This window comes from Poecilia latipinna, unplaced genomic scaffold (genome assembly GCF_001443285.1).
Source record: "Poecilia latipinna isolate Pla-1442-1.1 unplaced genomic scaffold, P_latipinna-1.0 Scaffold187, whole genome shotgun sequence".
NCBI classification, from domain to species: domain Eukaryota; kingdom Metazoa; phylum Chordata; class Actinopteri; order Cyprinodontiformes; family Poeciliidae; genus Poecilia; species Poecilia latipinna.
Window position 1 is genome coordinate 476,948 of NW_015112803.1, and position 18,090 is coordinate 495,037.

General features: G+C 38.8%; 3 protein-coding genes and 2 long non-coding RNA genes across 5 annotated transcripts in view; 3 read left to right on the forward strand and 2 right to left on the reverse strand.

Annotated features, from left to right (window-relative positions):
• The window catches only part of LOC106946349 (calpain-5-like), a 17,971-nt gene extending 11,347 nt beyond the window's left edge, over window positions 1-6,624 (forward strand). Inside the window, exons 4-13 of the mRNA XM_015030625.1 lie at window positions 371-567; window positions 1,394-1,586; window positions 1,684-1,874; window positions 2,818-2,895; window positions 2,985-3,180; window positions 3,293-3,415; window positions 4,809-5,011; window positions 5,423-5,541; window positions 5,615-5,751; window positions 6,284-6,624. Coding sequence (XP_014886111.1) covers window positions 371-567; window positions 1,394-1,586; window positions 1,684-1,874; window positions 2,818-2,895; window positions 2,985-3,180; window positions 3,293-3,415; window positions 4,809-5,011; window positions 5,423-5,541; window positions 5,615-5,751; window positions 6,284-6,466 — 1,620 coding nt within the window. The 3' untranslated portion in view covers window positions 6,467-6,624. The remainder of the gene's footprint in view (window positions 1-370; window positions 568-1,393; window positions 1,587-1,683; window positions 1,875-2,817; window positions 2,896-2,984; window positions 3,181-3,292; window positions 3,416-4,808; window positions 5,012-5,422; window positions 5,542-5,614; window positions 5,752-6,283) is intronic.
• The window catches only part of LOC106946351 (uncharacterized), a 31,347-nt gene that overhangs the window by 7,008 nt on the left and 6,249 nt on the right, over window positions 1-18,090 (reverse strand). The window lies entirely within an intron of this gene.
• LOC106946353 (uncharacterized) lies at window positions 1,394-7,600 on the reverse strand. The gene is made up of 3 exons (XR_001424752.1): window positions 7,530-7,600; window positions 4,868-5,019; window positions 1,394-1,481 (listed from the first exon to the last, which is right to left on the reverse strand). It is a non-coding gene; the product is annotated as an uncharacterized LOC106946353 (long non-coding RNA).
• LOC106946350 (calpain-5-like) overlaps window positions 9,121-18,090 on the forward strand; it is a 26,304-nt gene continuing 17,334 nt past the window's right edge. The window contains exon 1 of the mRNA XM_015030626.1: window positions 9,121-9,178. The gene's annotated coding sequence lies outside the window, so the exon portion shown is untranslated. The remainder of the gene's footprint in view (window positions 9,179-18,090) is intronic.
• LOC106946348 (calpain-5-like) lies at window positions 9,212-16,986 on the forward strand. The gene is made up of 13 exons (XM_015030624.1): window positions 9,212-9,299; window positions 9,978-10,157; window positions 11,179-11,310; window positions 11,962-12,161; window positions 13,209-13,401; window positions 13,498-13,688; window positions 14,684-14,761; window positions 14,849-15,044; window positions 15,134-15,256; window positions 15,384-15,586; window positions 15,921-16,042; window positions 16,116-16,252; window positions 16,738-16,986. The coding sequence occupies exons 2-13, from the start codon at window positions 10,002-10,004 to the stop codon at window positions 16,918-16,920; spliced, it is 1,914 nt and encodes a 637-aa protein (XP_014886110.1). The 5' UTR covers window positions 9,212-9,299; window positions 9,978-10,001; the 3' UTR covers window positions 16,921-16,986.

The following is an 18,090-nucleotide window of genomic DNA, read 5'->3' on the forward strand; positions in this document are numbered from 1 at the left end:
ACCTCTGGGGGAGAGGGAGTTTTTTTTAAAAAAAAAAAAAAAAAAAAAAATATATATATATATATATATATATATATATATATATATATATATATATATATTTAGCACTTCAACATATCAACATGAGAATATTGTTAGAATTAATAAAACAGCAAAGAGTCTGTCAAGACAATAACTTGCGAAAAGAATTTGAAAACTATGTGAGTGATCTGTTCCAACAACAATGCAGCTGGTTCAGTTTCATTCCTTAAAAATATTTCAACACAACCTCTGTTACTGCAAAGCAGACACAGGTTACCCATAATGCTGTACTTCAAATATATATGTAAATGAGACGTTTGGTAAATTTATTGTGCTTGCATGTTTCCAGGTAATTCCTGACTGGAAGGAGCAGGAGTGGGACTCAAACTACGCTGGGATTTTCCACTTCAGGTTCTGGATTTTCGGTCAGTGGACAGACGTGGTGATAGACGACCGACTGCCGACAATCAACGGACAACTCATCTACTGCCAGTCAAAACAAAACAATGAGTTCTGGAGCGCCCTGCTGGAGAAAGCCTACGCCAAGTCAGTAAACCAAATCTGTTCCTCAGCATCCTGTACATTCACTGACAGCCCTGATAAAACTGCATGAAAAGCCTTAAAAGAATTCATGCTCTCAACATTGGTCAAATATTTTGAAGATGATCTCTTCTTGTTCTAACATGTTTGCACAAAACCGCACAAAGCAAGGTCTATAAAGACATATGAGTGAGTCTGGTGTGGAAGAGCTTGACTGGCCTGCGCATAGTCTTCAAACTGATGGGACATAATTCAGATGGAAATCAGGCCCGACTGCCCAACAACAGTGTCTGACCTCACAAATACACTTCAGACAGAGTGGTAAAAAAAACAAACAAACTCCAAATTGTTGCTGAAAGTGTTTACAGAAGAAAAGGTCACAGAGCAAAATATGGGCAAACATCATGTATAAACTTTATGTATTTAAAACAGGATGTCAGTAAAGGTTGCATATGTGAAGGGAGATGAGTACTTCTGGAAATATAGTGGAAATGTTTATCTTCTGATAAAGGGGATACATTTGTTTCCAAAGCTCATTGTTAGAGAACAAAGACTTTTACACAAAGCCTTTGTTTCATCTGCGAGGATGTGGTTTTTATTCACCGTACGGTGTAACAAAATGTTTGTGTTATCTAAAAGTGTCTTCTTTGAAATAGAAAACAGAAACAGGACCTGAATCTCTTAATCAGCTAAAACCTGAGTTGAAATTAAGGATCATCAACAACTGTTGCTAATTTTGAGTATTGTCTAACATCACGTGCATATTTTAAGTTGCCAAACTATCTTAACTGCCTATCAACTCTTCAAATGCTCCTCCTCCCACCGTGGCCAGGCTGTTTGGCTGCTATGAGTCCCTGGCTGGAGGCAACACTGGAGATGCTGTGGTGGATTTCAGTGGAGCCGTGGCGGAAGCCATCGACCTGCAGAAAGAGAAATACTACGCGGAACAAACCAAAGAAGATAAATTTTTTGAGGATATTCTCAAGGTGTGGAATCGCGGAGGAATCATCAGCTCCTCCATCAAGGTAAGTGACCATCTGCTCCTGCAAGTTTTCTCTGTTTACGCCTCTCCAGAGTCTCTGACTACGTCAAAATTAAAACATTTTCTTTGAAATGTCACAGCCGCAGGGATTTGGGCTTGAGTCGAGGACGGATAACGGGCTGGTGCGAGGCCATGCGTACTCGGTAACTGACGTGAAACGAGTGCGTTTGGGTCACGGGCTGCTGGCCTACTTCAGGAATGAAACCATTCCACTCATCCGCCTGAGAAACCCCTGGGGTAAAACTGAGTGGACAGGAGCGTGGAGTGACAGGTCAGGAGGGCTCATGAGGGGAGTCATTTTCCTGTCACTGGGTCAGAAAGGCATTACAACTGGCACGGCCCCAAAACCGTCTTTATAAATCAATTTATTAACTGAAAAAGATGCCACACAGAAAAAGCAAGACAATCGATTTCATTGTTCCAGTTTGCTAAAATATAACTTGGGTTTAAGTCTGAAAAATCTGCTATACAGCTGAGGTCAAGGATGGCACAAAATGGTCTCACATTCACCAGCTCCAAATCCAAACAAGATTAACAACATTTTTTCAGGCTTAAATATTAATCTAAAAAAACTACTTTGGTATTAACAGTTAGTTCAAGCAATAAAATGAAAGTCTTATGTGTGGTTTAAATGAAAAAAGGAAAGCTCTCAAAAGGCATCATTAAAAGCATCATTAAAAGGCATCATTAATATCTGTAGATTTTTATGGCACAATCATAAAAATCTTTTAGGCTTCGTTTTCTACGAAGCCTAAAAGTGTTGTTTGCCTTTTTTCATCTGAAACCTCTACATAACATTCCTGAAACCTCTACATGGCTTCAGTATAATCTAATTAGTAAATATAGTTCACTTTTAATCTCAGGATCTTTACAGCTGTTCTGTGAAGGCCTCAGAGGTTGGTTAAGTAGCAATATTTGTTCCTCTCTTTGTAAGTTAAAGAACAAATATTTCAGGCTCTTAACTCTTTTACTGCTGTTAACATGAAACATATTGAACTACAAATGCATTTAGCTTAACTTTCTTTAGGTACCTTTCTCTCACCTTTGTTCTCAACAAACATGTAAACATATATCGAAACTATGCATTATTTTCTTCCCATGTCACAGGATCATGTATGTGAAACAGTTGTTTTCTAAAGTAGAATATTCTCTGCATCTTTTGAATGGCTCCTGCTAAATAACCACCTTTTTTGGCTTTGATTGTTGTTTGTCAGTTCTGAAGAATGGTCAAAGGTCGGTGACACAGAAAGAGGCAACCTCGGCATCACAGTGGCGGACGATGGAGAGTTTTGGTGGGTCGGGGTCTCTGATTACACTCTGATTGCATTTAATTTGATTCCTAACTGTTCAGTATCGATGCGCTCTCTGTTTGGATCAACAGGATGTCATTCACAGACTGGTGCAAGAACTTCACTGATGCAGACGTTTGTCGCATAATAAACACCTCACTGATCAGCATCCATAAGACCTGGAATAAGGAAGTGAACTTTGGGAAATGGACTCGAAACAGCGACCCCCTGCTGAACCGCTGCGGTGGCTGTACCAACCACAGGCAGACATTTCTGCAGAACCCACAGGTGCTGAAGGCTCTGGAGACACCCTGTCCCTCCATCTCTGAGAGTCTGTCTATACGTAATAAAAACAAATAACTAACAACTACAAACTAATGCATTTCCCCTTCTCTTCCAGTACTTGTTTGATGTTACCAAAGAATCTGACGAGGTCCTGATCTCACTGCAGCAGAAAGACAGAAAGATCTACAGGAAAGAAGGTCAAGGAGACAATCTAAGCATCGGCTTCACCATCGTAAAGGTAACACAAATCATCCATACAACTCTCTGTTGTACAAAAAACAAGGACTCTGAGATTAATGAGGCAAAAACACAAGTTCACGGTGGTCATTGCAGTAGCAATTCAAGTGTGCTACTCAATGTACTGCCACCAAGTAGTGAGGTTATAATAAAATAATAACAGTAATAGTAATCATGTCACTACTAATTTCTTCAAAATTCTTGAGCAGCAAGAAATAGAATAATAGTAACTGCACAGTTTATATAAAAAGTTATGTAAAAATCATTACAATATAAAGACAGTTAATATTTGGGGAAAACATGTTAATTTCATGTTTCTTATTATAAAAGAATTTGGTTTGGCTGCAGTCCTTTCCTACTTCATTAAACTATCAACAGATGAGTGTTTCATTTAGCTCTTATCTGAACCCAAGCAGACCTTTTAGCCAGAGGCTGAACACATCAGTTTCAAACTGAGAGGCAAAATGCAGCCAAAAACCTTGATGATGATTTTACTTTTTCTCTGCAGAAGTTGCAGACAGGTCTGGTTCCTTGGTACAAGCCTGGTGTGTTGCACACGGGATATTTATATCTCTGGTGAAAGTTTACTTTCTGATAAAGTATTAACTTTCCTCATCATGTTGAATTGTCTCATTTAAATGAGGCCATGTGTCCACACATGTCTAAACTGATGGCATGTTTCCTCACAAGGGTCTTTAATGCCAGAGACCTGGAAACTTTCAAACGCACCACAGATTCTGTTATCACTCTGTTATAGGTGCTGCTGAAATGTGACATAAAGGGCTTGTGATAAAAACAGAAGAGTTGTGTGAACATGATATGTTAAAATACCAGCAGCACACTAAATTGAAACTTTGATTTGTGATGATTTTATCAGTGATTTGTCATGTTTCATCTGACAGAGTCAAGTTGGTGTTTTGCTTGTGCCTATTACATTTAAAGAGCGTTTCCTGTTTGAGATAAGCTTAGCATTTTTGCAGTATAACCCTCTGCACTTACAGTACAACCACTTTCTGAGCAACTGCAATACACGTCCCCACCACTAAGAGGCAGTCATGCCTCAAAGTCCTGTAAAGAAATGTGGAGGTTTCTTTGCAACGCAAATATCTATAAACACTTATAAGGCGTAGTGTCCTTTTCAAACGCCTATTTATTCTGATGTTATGTAACAGATCAACACAAAGTAGTGCATAAACACCCACTATGTGTCTTTCTTTCAGCATTTGTTTTTACAGATAAAACTTTGATTTATTTTTAACCCATTTTAGTACAAACATGCTCTCAGACTGATTACGGGCTTGTAAAAAATATAGTTTTTCACAGTACATCAACTGAATATATAGAAATACGCTAAATCTGCAGTGACGAATGTACAACCGGGAATTACTTTGCAGGTGGAGGTGAACAGGAAGTATCGGCTGCACGACTTGGTGACGCAACAGCTTCTGCATACCTCCACCTACATCGACGCTCGGTCGGTGTTCATGAGATGTGAGCTGCCACAGGGCCGATATGTCGTCATCCCGACCACCTTCAAGCCTTTCACAGAAGGAGAGTTCATGCTCCGGCTTTACACGGACGTGGACTCCGGCTGCCGGTAAGAAACTGATGGCACAGAAAATTCAAATGATTTAAACTAACCTTTGGGTGAACCTGTGGAAATCTAACATTTTGTCTCTGGTAAACCATCATGTGTTTCAAAGCCTTGAGGGGAAAAAAACAACTATTTTAAAATGCTGATGTGGACCCTGAATGATGGATTATATTTTGTAGAAGCAATCAGATTTCTGTTTTGGGGAATAACTGAGCTTTTTCTGGCCTAAGATTATGTTTTGATTAACTTTATTTATATTTCTCCGTTTCTCCATTCTTTGTTTTGGCAGCTCAAACAAGGGAGCATTGAGATCTGCTTGGTCTAAAACATCAAATATGTTTTAGTCAGACTGGCTGCCTTTTGATTGAGGTCAGAATATTAAGAAACATGTTTTCTATCCATGTCTTCCCTCAGGGAGCTGTTGAAGGACAAACCACAGCCTAAATGTTGGACTCCGCTCTGTGGATATCCTCAAGTTGTTACTCACATATATGTGGACAGAGCTGAGATCGGTCAGCAAGACCAGGCGGAGGGTAAGAGAATGTTTTCTCAAACGAGTCCTGTTCATTTATAATTCACAGAAATAAAACTAAATGCATCTTTTAGACATAAACCCATATGTGATCATTTCCTGTGAGAGCCAATCAGTGAGGTCCACCACCAAGAAGAACTCTTTGACCCCGGTTTTTGAATTTAGCGCCATTTTCTACAGGAAGAAGGTCGCAGAGCCCATAACAGTGCAGGTAAGTTGAAAAATCAGTGACAGTGATTAGTCTCAGATCAGTGGGGCTGGTATTTACTGCCAAGGCTTACTGGTGTTTTTAGTCATTTACTGTTTTTAGGGATGAAAAAACATCAGAAGGCAGAAAAAAGACTTTAAATGAAAACAAAGCAGAGTCAGGATTTCTCTGAACAACATAAATGGTAAATTGAAAGGCTTTCCCTATACATATTTAAATAAACTAAATGCTTAAAAGCACATGTACACAAGTACTGACAAGCCTGGCAACCCCACAAATAGGTGTTAAATTTATATAACAATAATGCTTCCACATCATTGTGGTAAAGTAATCTATTATATATTCAAAAAACTGAAGACCAGGGTAGAAGGGCTAAACATGCAACACCTCTACTACAGCACAGTATGTAAAGTGTTTTTAATTACGTGTAATTAAAAAACACTAAATTAATCACAGCCTGGGCAAAAATTTCTATTCTAACACAACAAATCACCTCCTGTGTTATTTGGTACTGAACCTGTCTGGTCTTTTCCAGTTGTGGAGCGATGACCTTGGATCGGACACATTCTTAGGCCAAGTCATGCTGTCCGGGAGGCCTGAGGACGCCTCTCACCCTCAGCAGCTCCAGCTGAAGAATAAAGGCAGTAAGAAGGCGGATAATATGCCCGGCAAAATCGCCCTGAGGCTCGTCACTTCAAACGAGCTGACGGCCTTCTAATGAGACATTTGAAACGTACAGTATTAAGTGTCATCGATGAACTGAAACAGCTTGAACACCGTCCATTATTATTTTTAGAAAGTTAGGAGGAAAGCAAGATGATTCTGACCAGATTGTGGGTTCATTTTGACTTCTTTTTAGAAACATGTTTTTGTTGACTACTATTTTTATATTTGTGTGTTTGGGAAAGTATTTTTTCATGAAACAATGAGTAAAACTGAAGTAACACTATGGAGCCTGTCAGTGAACTTGACAGGATTATTCTAGCTTTGCCTTTGCCTTCCTGTGCCATTTTACTTGATTTAAATCTCACCTATAGCTCAGTCTGGGCTTTCTGCCATTTACTTGGATTCCCTCTGCAAGAATTTCTACTGGGCTATTACGTTGTGAATGATTATGTCAATTTTTAGTCTGCCTGTAGTTTTAGTAATGAGGAAGTGAATGAAATGTTTCAGATTGTGTTGGCCACGTTTCCAAATATTTAATTAACATTAGCAGCCGCCTCTATTGGATCAATACCAATAAAAGGATAAAAAGTATTAAAATAATTTACTGTCTTTCTAATGGTTGCTTCTGATAAATCAAGTTTCTCCTCAACTTTTTACATCTCGACATATAAAGCAAAAAATGTTTATCTTGAATGAAGCGGCTGCCACCATTGACAATGATTGGTGTGATTTATAACCATTAGCATTGCCTTTTTTTCTAGATAAATGTCTTTTGATAAATACAGTAAATTGAATGTAAAAGTACATTTTACATTCTATTGGTAATATGTTTTTTAATGTCTTAAATGAGGAAGCCTCCTGTCACTTTGTTTCGTAGAGATATAGTTTACCATGACGTAAATACATGTCCTCTTCTTTCATGATTTTCAGATTAAACAACTTTTTTCTTTTTCTCTAAAACTTACACTGTTATTTGAGTGGTATTTTGCATTGTTACCCCGGTTTGTTTAAGTGCTGTATTTACATTTTAACACCATTTTATGCTACAGTTTATTTTTAAGTTTTTTCCTTAAGGTGGACTTTCACAAGCAGGCCTTGTTTAAATCATTACTCACCCGTTTTGTATGTACAAATGTGTCTGACACAGCATTCACACTCATCCTCATGGGCTTTATCGTTGATTTCTCTGTTGTTTTCCGCTAATAATCTTCCAGACCTGATTTAGGACTCCATAGAAAAATTTCTTGCCCGAAGCCTTTGCCTCACTGTTGGCTGATAAGGCAGAAATGACTCAAAAAATGTATTGGGTAACACATTGAGTTTTATTATCTGTGCCATTATTTACTGTTTGTTTGTCGGCATGCACGCAGAGTCTTTTTATTTATTTATTTTTTCTTTCACTTTTTTTCCCCGCACAAGTTCTTCTACTTCTACAGAAAAATATTTTGTAGTCGCCCCCTGCTGGCTATTTCACAAAATGCCGGTTTAGATGGAAAATTATGAAAATTAAGCTTCTGTCCTGGGAAAACTCAGTCGGAATATATTTAATTCCACAGTTTTAATAAAAAGAAGGAAAATTCATCTTTTGATCCTTCTTAGTCATAGCATTCATAACAACACTCGTCTTAGGATTAAACATGACCCTAAAAAGAGAATCATGTCCAGTTGCTGTGGTGTCAAACTGGACACATAACACAGACCCTGTGTAACTGCTGCAAGCCAACACTGTAGGGATAAATAAGAATGATCATGAAATTGCAAAGCAGCAACAAGTACAGCCTTATTTCACTGTGTAGCTTTATTAAATTTTTTTCCTGCCTCACAGTTTGCATTGGTGAATTTCTCACAACAGAATTGAAATTCTCAAAAGTACTTGCCTTCATTGTGTCACTGGTGCACAAAAATAAATCTTTCAACAAGTTTACTTTTTTCTACATTTGAATTGCTTTTGTCATGTTGATCAAACTGTATCATGCTGTTGAATAGTCTCGACCGGCACAATTTAAGGATAATTTCTTATAAAAATGCAAAATGCTTGAACAAGTTGTCACAATATGTGAATCGTATTGATTTTTTTTCTAAATCTGTGCTGAACTGCACTGCATGTACAGTTTTCCTTGAGGAGATTGTCTTACGTATGTCCCTTTTGCTACTTTAGTTTTCTTTCTGTTTCCATAGTTTACATCAAAATATCCCTCCAGAGCACATCGCTATATTGACAACATGACTAGCCAATTTGATTCTTATCCAAACTCAATGAAAGAAGAACTTGTAATTCTGAGACACTCACATGTTCCTTGATTTACATATTTAATTTTGAGAGATGAACTAAGGATATTGAGAAAGAAACTGATCCGTGGTGGTTAGCCTGACCAGATCTCTTCAGGTGGGAGTCACAGTGGAGTTCAGATCGCTGGTGCCTGCCCGTTTGTTTCGTTCCTACAGTTCAATTTATCAGTGGTGCGTAAAAAGTTTTTAAAATGATTTAACATAGTCAGATTTGTGATGCTAATATTATGAGTAGAAGATTGAGTTCTGTGTGTTTCTAAACAAGACCAGCAGGTTCCTACCAGTGTTACCTTCGGGGGAGGCGGGGATGTTTATTTTCTGTTTCCCCTTCCTTAAATACTTTCAGAGATCCAATCAGCCGTTTTACATGGCATACTCCTACACACTGATATAAACGCCAGGCCAGTTTTCTGACCCTGCTTTTGGGAACTGATCACAGTAGCAGAGCAGGAAATCTCATTTCATTCAGAGGAAGGTGTGATAGACAGTTGTTTTGTGTTGTGGCTGTGGACTGACTTGTAAACACCTGACGTGGAGTTTGAGGGAAGATCGATAGAATCTAAGTTCATCTTTCCAAGAATAAGACTTTCTGGTTGGTAAGTGTTGCTTTTGAAATGTTTCTGTTCTTAATTTGTAACTTTAAAGAACATGTTACACAACCAGAAAGAGCAGTGTTTACCGTTTTCTGAACTTCAATCTTTACTTTAAGTACATTTTACTTTCTGTTTCTCTTGTTGAAATAAACATGAACACGTCTTTAAACAAATAGTTTTCCCTGATCTTTACGTTGGTTCACGTACATCCTGGAAACACTGGGAAGTGTAGGTGGCGTCACCTGTAACAGCCAGATAAAAAATAAACTTAATTTCCTGAGACTCATTTTCAATATTTTCTGCTTTAATATTCCAATAAAGAGAAGAAAATTTAAATCTTGACATAAAAATGGTAAACCCAAGGTAAGTGACAATAAACTCTCAATCAATACTGAATGATCAGTTATCAAGTCACCTCACCATTCAGGTATGGAGGTAAAATGTCAGCGGTAAGCACATCCAGCGTAATACTTGCGTAGTAGAACCAGCAAAGGTGAAGGTGTCAAATCTTTTCCAATATCATAAATACTTTTCATCTGTCCAGACAAACTCGATGAGTCCACCGAGACTCACTCAGGGTCATGGGTCAGTCTGGAGCAGTACAGCAATCCCACCAAGACTAAATCATTTCTGATTCCTCCCATATAAAGACCAGAATCCTCTGCTGTCTCTCATCTGCAGCTGTGAGGCCTCAGCATCTCCACCATGTCTGTCGCTTACAAGGATCAGCTCTACGCTGAGCTGAAGAAGCAGCACAACCAGAACGGGACGCTGTTTGAAGACCCAGAGTTCCCAGCCACCAATTCATCGGTTTATTACACCAAAACCCCTCCTGAAGGTTTGCAGTGGAAACGACCCGGGGTGAGTTTATTCCACTCCAGAAATGTTGCAAGTGTTTTATATCTCCATAGATTGTCTTTTTTTTTTTTTACCTTGTTCTAACAAAATATTGTTAGACGATCAAAAACAAAGTATTATTCTTGATCGTTTCCGATGTTTTTGATGTATTTTGCCTTCTTGTATGAATACTTTCTACAAGTACATTACTTATAACTGTAATGACAGCTATAAGTCTCTGGGGATTGTCTCCCATGAATCCTACAAAAAATACCCCATACTTTTCCAGATTAAACTTTCCAAAGTTCTCAAGTCCTGTAAGAAAGGAAGGAGAAATAAAGGACAGAAGGATATAAGGGAAGGAGTGAGAAAAATAAGGATGCTAGGTTGCAAGGACAAGTAGGAGGCATAATAGGAAGGGATGAACAAAAGAAGGAAGAACTGCTAAATACAAAATATAGATTAATTTCTGGAAATACAAACGTCTGCAAGTGTCATTGATTTCTTTTCCTATACTTATGGACAGTCGTAAAATACTGAAATGAAATGTCATACTTTTGCAGACTGTATAGGACATCTTGCTACAGATTCTTAGATGAATTAAGGTCTGGACTTTGATTGGGTCATTGTGAATATATTTTTTTGATCTAAATCCGTCGTCTGGCTGTTTCTTTATCCCAGCCAGTCTGACCAGCTTCTCTGTCCTGCTTAAGATAAACATCCAGTCAGCATGTTGCTACCTCTACCATACTTTACAGCTAGTGGCGGGTTGTAAACCATGTATGATATTTTTTCCACTTGAAAATCATTTAAATCCCAGTCAAATACTCCTAATTTTGTGGTTGGAGTGTGACAAAATGTAAAAAGATCCAAGGGTATGAATGCTTCTTCAAAACCCTGTAAATAGATTGTTTTTAGTTGCTGATTTTTATTATTTGGTGATTTATAAAGTTTTGGAAAGTTGTGGTCATCCATTATTTAACAGCTATCAAGGTTGTCATTGATGTATTTATTTAAAAGGTATATAAATCTTTCAATATTTTAGGAAATATGTGAAAACCCACGCCTCTTTGTTGAGGGCATCAGCTCTCATGACTTGAACCAGGGGACACAGGGAAATTGCTGGATGGTTGCTGCCTGCGCCTCTCTGGCGTTAAGACGAGATCTCTGGGAGAATGTGAGTTTACTTAAAATAATTTGTTAAAAGTCTGTTTTAGCACTTCAAAATGTTTATATCAGACTATTGTTGTAATTAATAAATCAATAAAGTGTCTGACAAGAAAGTAACTTGATAAAATAACTTATTTGTTTAGGTTTATACACAGATAATTAGAAAATGATACAATCTATTGTATTTTCAACAATCTGCTTAGATTTTTTTTTTTAAAATATTCAATAGTTTGACTTTAAAACTTGCACATGAAATGAGACTGGCGGTCTTTGTGGGACTTTGGTAACAGCTTGTCCCCAAAACTGTGGTATGCAGTCTTCATTTTGAGAAGTTGACAGAAACTTAACACCAAAGAAGTCCAAGTAGCTTTCAGCAGTGGAATAAGTGAAGGAGAGAAAACTATGTGAATGATCTGTTCCAACAACAATGCATCTGATTCAGTTTCATTCCTTCATAATATTTCAACACAGCTTCTGTTAAACCACACACTGGTCACCCTGAATGCCGTACTTTAGAAATCCAAATATATATGCAGAAGATGACTGCCCATTCTCTAATCCAATATTTAAATTGCTTACTACCATCATACTACGTAAAGATGTCATTCAGGTAAACTGTGAGACACTCAGAAAATGTGTTGTCTTTGCATGTTTCCAGGTTATTCCTGACTGGAAGGAGCAGGAGTGGGACTCAAACTACGCTGGGATTTTCCACTTCCGGTTCTGGATCTTCGGTCAGTGGACAGACGTGGTGATAGACGACCGGCTGCCGACAGACAAACACGGACGACTCATCAACTGTCATTCAAAACAAAACAATGAGTTCTGGAGCGCCCTGCTGGAGAAAGCCTACGCCAAGTCAGTAAACCAAATCTGTTCTGCAGTATCCTGTGCATTCACTGGCAGCCCTGACAAAGCTGCATAAAAAACATTCAAAATATTATTGTGGTTCTATAGTGTCACTAAAAAGCTGTGAAAAATCCAAACTTTAAGCTGAGTACATTTATTTGGTTTGATTAAGAAGTATGCTACTTTTTTTTTTTTAACTTATTCAGTAGTCCATAACTTCATGCAAAGACAAGAGAATTTAAACAATACTGTTGTGGCTTATCTTCATTCATTATGTTGCTGAAAGTATTCACTCATTCATTAAATCCAGACACTTCTAGAAACATTTGTGAATGAATAGATCAGTACTAGGAGCTCAGAGTGGCATCATGACACAATGTCACTTGTGCAAAACCTCGATCTAACTCTGCAATCAGCTGTTGGTTTGTTTCTAAGAAATTAGAAACGACAGCAGCTCAGCCACCAAGTGGTAGGCCATGTGAAATCTCAGAGCAGAATCACTTGATCCAGAGGAACCTGCTGCGCAGAGGTCACACCTTTCTGAGTCAACAGCTACAGATATCCACTTCATGTGGTCATCAGATTAGCTTAGGGACAGTGTGTAAAGAGTTTCAAATGGTTTCCAATGTTTACCACCTGCATCCAACTGTGGCAACAGCAAACACAATGCAAAGTGTTGGATGCAATGGTCTAAACCAGGGGTGTCCAAAGTCGGTCGTGGAGGGCCGGCATCCTGCATGTTTCAGTTCTCTCCCTGGTTTAACGCACCTGGATCAAATGATGGCTCATTAGAAGGCCTAAGGAGAACATTGACCTGCTGAAAAGGTTGTTACTGCCACCAGGGAGAGAACTAAAACATGCAGGATGCCGGCCCTTGAGGACCAACTTTGGGCACCCCTGGCTAAACAAAGCATGATGCTACTGGATTCTGGAGCTGTGGAGACATGTTGTCGGAATGATGAAACTTAGTTGTTTCTCATCTGTCTGGAAATAATGGAACCAGATGTTGATGCTGCCTATCAACTCTTCAAATGCTCCTCCTCCCACCTTGTCCAGGCTCTTTGGCTGCTATGAGTCCCTGGTTGGAGGCAACACTGGAGATGCTGTGGTGGATTTCAGTGGAGCCGTGGCGGAAGCCATCGACCTGCAGAAAGAGAAATACAACGAAGATAAAAAAAAACAAGATAAGTTGTTTGGTAATCTTCTCAAGGTGTGGGAACACAATGGAATCATCAGCTCCTCCATCAATGTGAGTGACCATCTTTTCCTGCAAGTTTCTTCTGTTTATGTTTCCTCAGAGTCTCTGACTACGTCAAAATCAAACATTTTCTTTGAAATTTCACAGACACAGGAATTTGAACTTGAGTCGAGGATGGATAACGGTCTGGTGCGAGGCCATGCGTACTCGGTCACTGACGTGAAACGAGTGAGTTTGGGTCACGGGCTGCAGACCCACTTCAAGAATGAAACCATTCCACTCATCCGCCTGAGAAATCCCTGGGGTAAAGCTGAGTGGACAGGAGCGTGGAGTGACAGGTCAGGAGGGCTCATGAGGGGAGTCATTTTCCTACCAGTGAGTTAGGAATCTTTCAGAGCTTTATTCTTACAAAATAATTTGAAAAGTAAGTATAGTACATGTTGCACAGTTGCAATCTGGTAGACAAGAATGTCCTTAGTTTAATGTGGCATTTTCATCTTAAAGATTAAGTGTCATGATCCGTGGTTTTCTGTTTGTTTTGAGTTTTTCTGTGTTTATTCAGTCCTGTGTTCCTGTGAGTCTCTGTCCTGTCCTCCCCGTTGATTGCTCCCCAGGTGTGTCTCATTCCCTTGATTACCCCGTGTGTATTTAAACCCTCCTGTTGTCTGTGTTCCTCGTCGGGTCCTTGTCGTCGTTCGTCACTCGCCAGTAGAACTGTAAAGTCCTGGTTTGTTTCCGTCACTCGCCAGTAGAACTGATAAGTCCTGGTTTGTATTTGTTCCGTCTAGTCCGTTTTGACAGTTGCTACCGGTATTTAGCTGCGTGCTTGTTCCTGCCGTGCTGCCTGCCTTGGACTATTTGTGTGCTATTTTTATTATCATTAAATGCATCATCTTCACCATACCTGGGTCTCAGCGTCTCTCCTCACCACCAACAACCCCACTTCATGACATTAAGCAATAGTATTTCCAGAATACCAAAGATATTCAGTGGCTTATATGACAATTAGTTTTACAGTGGAGTAAGTGTAAGCAAGAAACTATTTGAGCAATCTGTCAACAACAATGCAACCAATCCAGTTACATTTCTTAGGAATTGTAACTCTTAGAGATTGTGTTAGGAATAATCTAACACAATCTCTGTCACTTGGAAGGAGTCACAGATTATGATGCATTTACTCTGTAAAGACACAAATATGAAAGCCATGCATTATTTTTTCCATGTTACAGGGTGACACATGTGAAACAGTTGTCTAAAGTAGAATATTCTCTGTATCTTTTGAATGGCTTCTGCTAAATAACCACCTTTTTTGGCTTTGATTGTTGTTTGTCAGTTCTGAAGAATGGTCAAAAGTCGGTGACGCAGAAAGAGGCAACCTCGGCATCACAGTGGCAGACGATGGAGAGTTTTGGTGAGTCAGGGTCTCTGATTACACTCCAGCTATTTAATTTGATTCCTAACTGTTCATTATTGATGCGCTCTCTGTTTGGATCAACAGGATGTCATTCACAGACTGGTGCAAGAACTTCACTGATGTGGACATTTGCCATCTAGTGAACACCTCACTGATCAGCATCCGTAAGAACTGGAATGAGAGAGTACACTTTGGGAAATGGACTCGAAACAGCGACCCCCTGCTGAACCGCTGTGGTGGTTGTACCAACCACATGGAGACATTTCTGCAGAACCCACAGGTGCTGACGGCTCTGGAGACTCTGTTCCTCCATCTCTGACAGCCTATAGATGATGATAAGTAACTCATGCATTTCCCCTTCTTTTCCAGTACTTGTTTGATGTCACCAAAGAATCTGACAAGGTCCTGATTTCACTGCAGCAGAAAGACAGAAGGATCTACAGGAAAGAAGGTCAAGGAGAAAATCTAAGCATCGGCTTCACAATCTTAAAGGTAACACAAATCATCCATACAACTCTCTATTGTACAAAAAACAAGGACTCTGCTGTTAGTTAAACTACATGCACAGAAAAAAACTACATTTGCACTGACAAATGTACAATCTGGAATTCCTTTGCAGGTGGAGGTGAACCGGAAATATCGTCTGCACAAATATGTGACGCAACAAGAAATGAATGAGTTCAACCACACCAACAGTCGGACGGTGTTCAACAGAATCAAGCTGCCGCAGGGCCGATATGTCGTCATCCCGACCACCTACGAGCCTTTCATAGAAGGAGAGTTCATGCTCCGGCTTTACACGGACGTGGACAACGGCTGCCGGTAAGAAACTGATGGCACAGAAAATTCAAATGATTTAAACTAACCTTTGGGTGAACCTGTGGAAATCTAACATTTTGTCTCTGGTAAACCATCATGTATTTCAAAGCCTTGAGGGAAAACAAAAAATTTTAAAAAGCTGATGAGGACCCTGAATGATGGCTTATATTTTATAGAAGCAATCAGATTTGTGCTTTGGAGAGTAGAGATATTGTCATAAAATCTTCATTGAGATCCGCCTGGCCTAAAACATCAAATATGTTTTAGTCAGATTGGCTGCCTTTTGATTGAGGTCAGAATATTAAGAAACATGTTTTCTATCCATGTCTTCCCTCAGGGAGCTGTTGAAGGACAAACCACAGATTAAATGTTGGACTCCGCTTTTTGGATATCCTCAAGTTGTTACTCACATACATGTGTACAGAGCTGAGATCGGTCAGCAAGGAGACCAGGCGGAGGGTAAGAGAATGTTTTTTCAAACGAGTCCTGCTCATTTATAATTCACAGAAATAAAACTAAATGCATCTTTTAGGCATAAACCCATATGTGATCATTTCCTGTGAGAGCCAATCAGTGAGGTCCACCACCAAGAAGAACTCTTTGACGCCGGATTTTGAATTTAGCGCCATTTTCTACAGGAAGAAGGTCACAGAGCCTCTAACAGTGCAGGTAAGTTAAAAAATCAGTGACAGTGATTCGTCTCAGATGGATTGGTGGGGCTGAGGAAAAAAAAGACTTTAAATGAAAACAAAACAGTCAGATTTCTCTAAATCGTAACTTGTAAGGCTGTCCATATTGTCATTTAAATAAACTAAATGCTAATGGAGCTTTTGTAAGGAAAATTAAAACATGTGTACAAAAGCCTGGCAAAGATGTGTAAAACCCCCAGAAATAGGTATTCGGTTTATGTAACAATAATGCTTCCAGCACATCACGGTGGTAAAATAATATATATTTATTATATATTCAAAAAAACTGTAGACCAGGGAAGGAAGGGCTAAACATGCAACACCTGTACTACAGCACAGTATATCACTTTTACACATAATTAAAAAACACTGTACATTAAGTGCAGCCTGGGCAAAAGTTTCTATTCTAACACATCAAATCACCTCCTGTGTTATTTGCTACTGAACCTGTCTGGTCTTTTCCAGTTGTGGACTGATGACCTTGGATCGGACAAATTTTTGGGAGAAGTCTTGCTGTACGGGAGGCCTAATGACGTGTCTCACACTCAGCACCTCCAGCTGAAGAATAAAGGCAGTAAGAAGGCAGACAATATGCCTGGCAAAATCATCCTAATGATTGAGACTTCAAACGAGCTGACGGCCTTCTAATGAGTCGGCGCCTTCTTCAATATTTGACCCTTTCATGCATGAGTGATGATCCTTTGCATCAGATTTTTTTTCTATTTTTTTATTATTTTCTTAAGGCATAAAAAATGGTAGGAAAAACTTTTTTGTAATTTTTTTTTTTTTTTTTTTAGGTGATCAATTAGAATTTTCTCCAAATACAAAGTTGTTATTTGAAAAATACAACAGCAGTATTATTCTTAAGGGGCTATCTGATGTCACAATAATTTTTTTTACCTGCAGGAGTCGGCTATAGCAGAAGGAGGGACCGGGTTGGTTGGCATGCTTTTTTTGTCTGTCGGCCATATTGGATTTTACAAAAATAATTTCTTACATTTGCAGCTGATGGCCAGTAGTTGATAGTGTATTTTATGAAACATTAGTGTCCACTTCAGTGGTCTGTGTGCAATTATAACATAAAAATCCACAAGAAGCACAAGAAAATGGCTTTTAGATAGCTGTCCACTGCAGTGACCGCATGAAAGGGTTAAAACATATAGTATCTTTGTGTGTTGTCAATGAACCAAAATGGCTCAAGCACTGCCCATGTTGAGTTAATTTTTAGAAAATTAGAAGGAAACAAGATGCTTCTGACCAGATTTTGGGTTAATCTTTGATTTCTTATTAAACTTGGGGGACCTACCGTTTAATATCTGAGCAAGATGTAGAGAAAGATGAAGTACCATCTTCTTTATAGAATCAGACATGGAGGATCAACATTTAGCTTTATATTGTGCAAATGCAGAACTCAACCCAGAACAACTGGAATCAACATTTAGTTTGATACTTCACTAATCTTACCAAACGTGGAGAACCAACATCTGTTTTTATCAGAACAAGAATCCAGAGAAACTGCTAGTTTATATGGACGACTTCTTCTTACTCTTATTAAACAGGGGACCTATATGTAGTTTTATACTTTTAAACTTTTGTCTTTTGGTTTTGTTGTTGGTGTTTCCTTCCAATTCATTTTGAACTGCCTTGTTGCTGAAGATGTGATATAAAAATTACTTTACCTTCTTTTTATCAACATGTTCTAGTTTGACTACTATGTATTTTTATTTTTGGAAATTAATTTCTTCATGAATCTATACTGTGAGCAAAATTGAAGTAACTGTCAGTGACATTAAAACTTGATGCAAATACGCCATTATT

Bases quoted from the DNA above. Each gene is read 5' to 3' on its own strand.
- LOC106946348 (XM_015030624.1), top strand. From the start codon at position 10,002: ATGTCTGTCGCTTACAAGGATCAGCTCTACGCTGAGCTGAAGAAGCAG. The intron at 12,162-13,208 runs GTCAGTAAACCA...CACCTTGTCCAG, and splicing joins CTGGAGAAAGCCTACGCCAA to GCTCTTTGGCTGCTATGAGT. The intron at 16,253-16,737 runs GTAAGTTAAAAA...GGTCTTTTCCAG, and splicing joins CAGAGCCTCTAACAGTGCAG to TTGTGGACTGATGACCTTGG.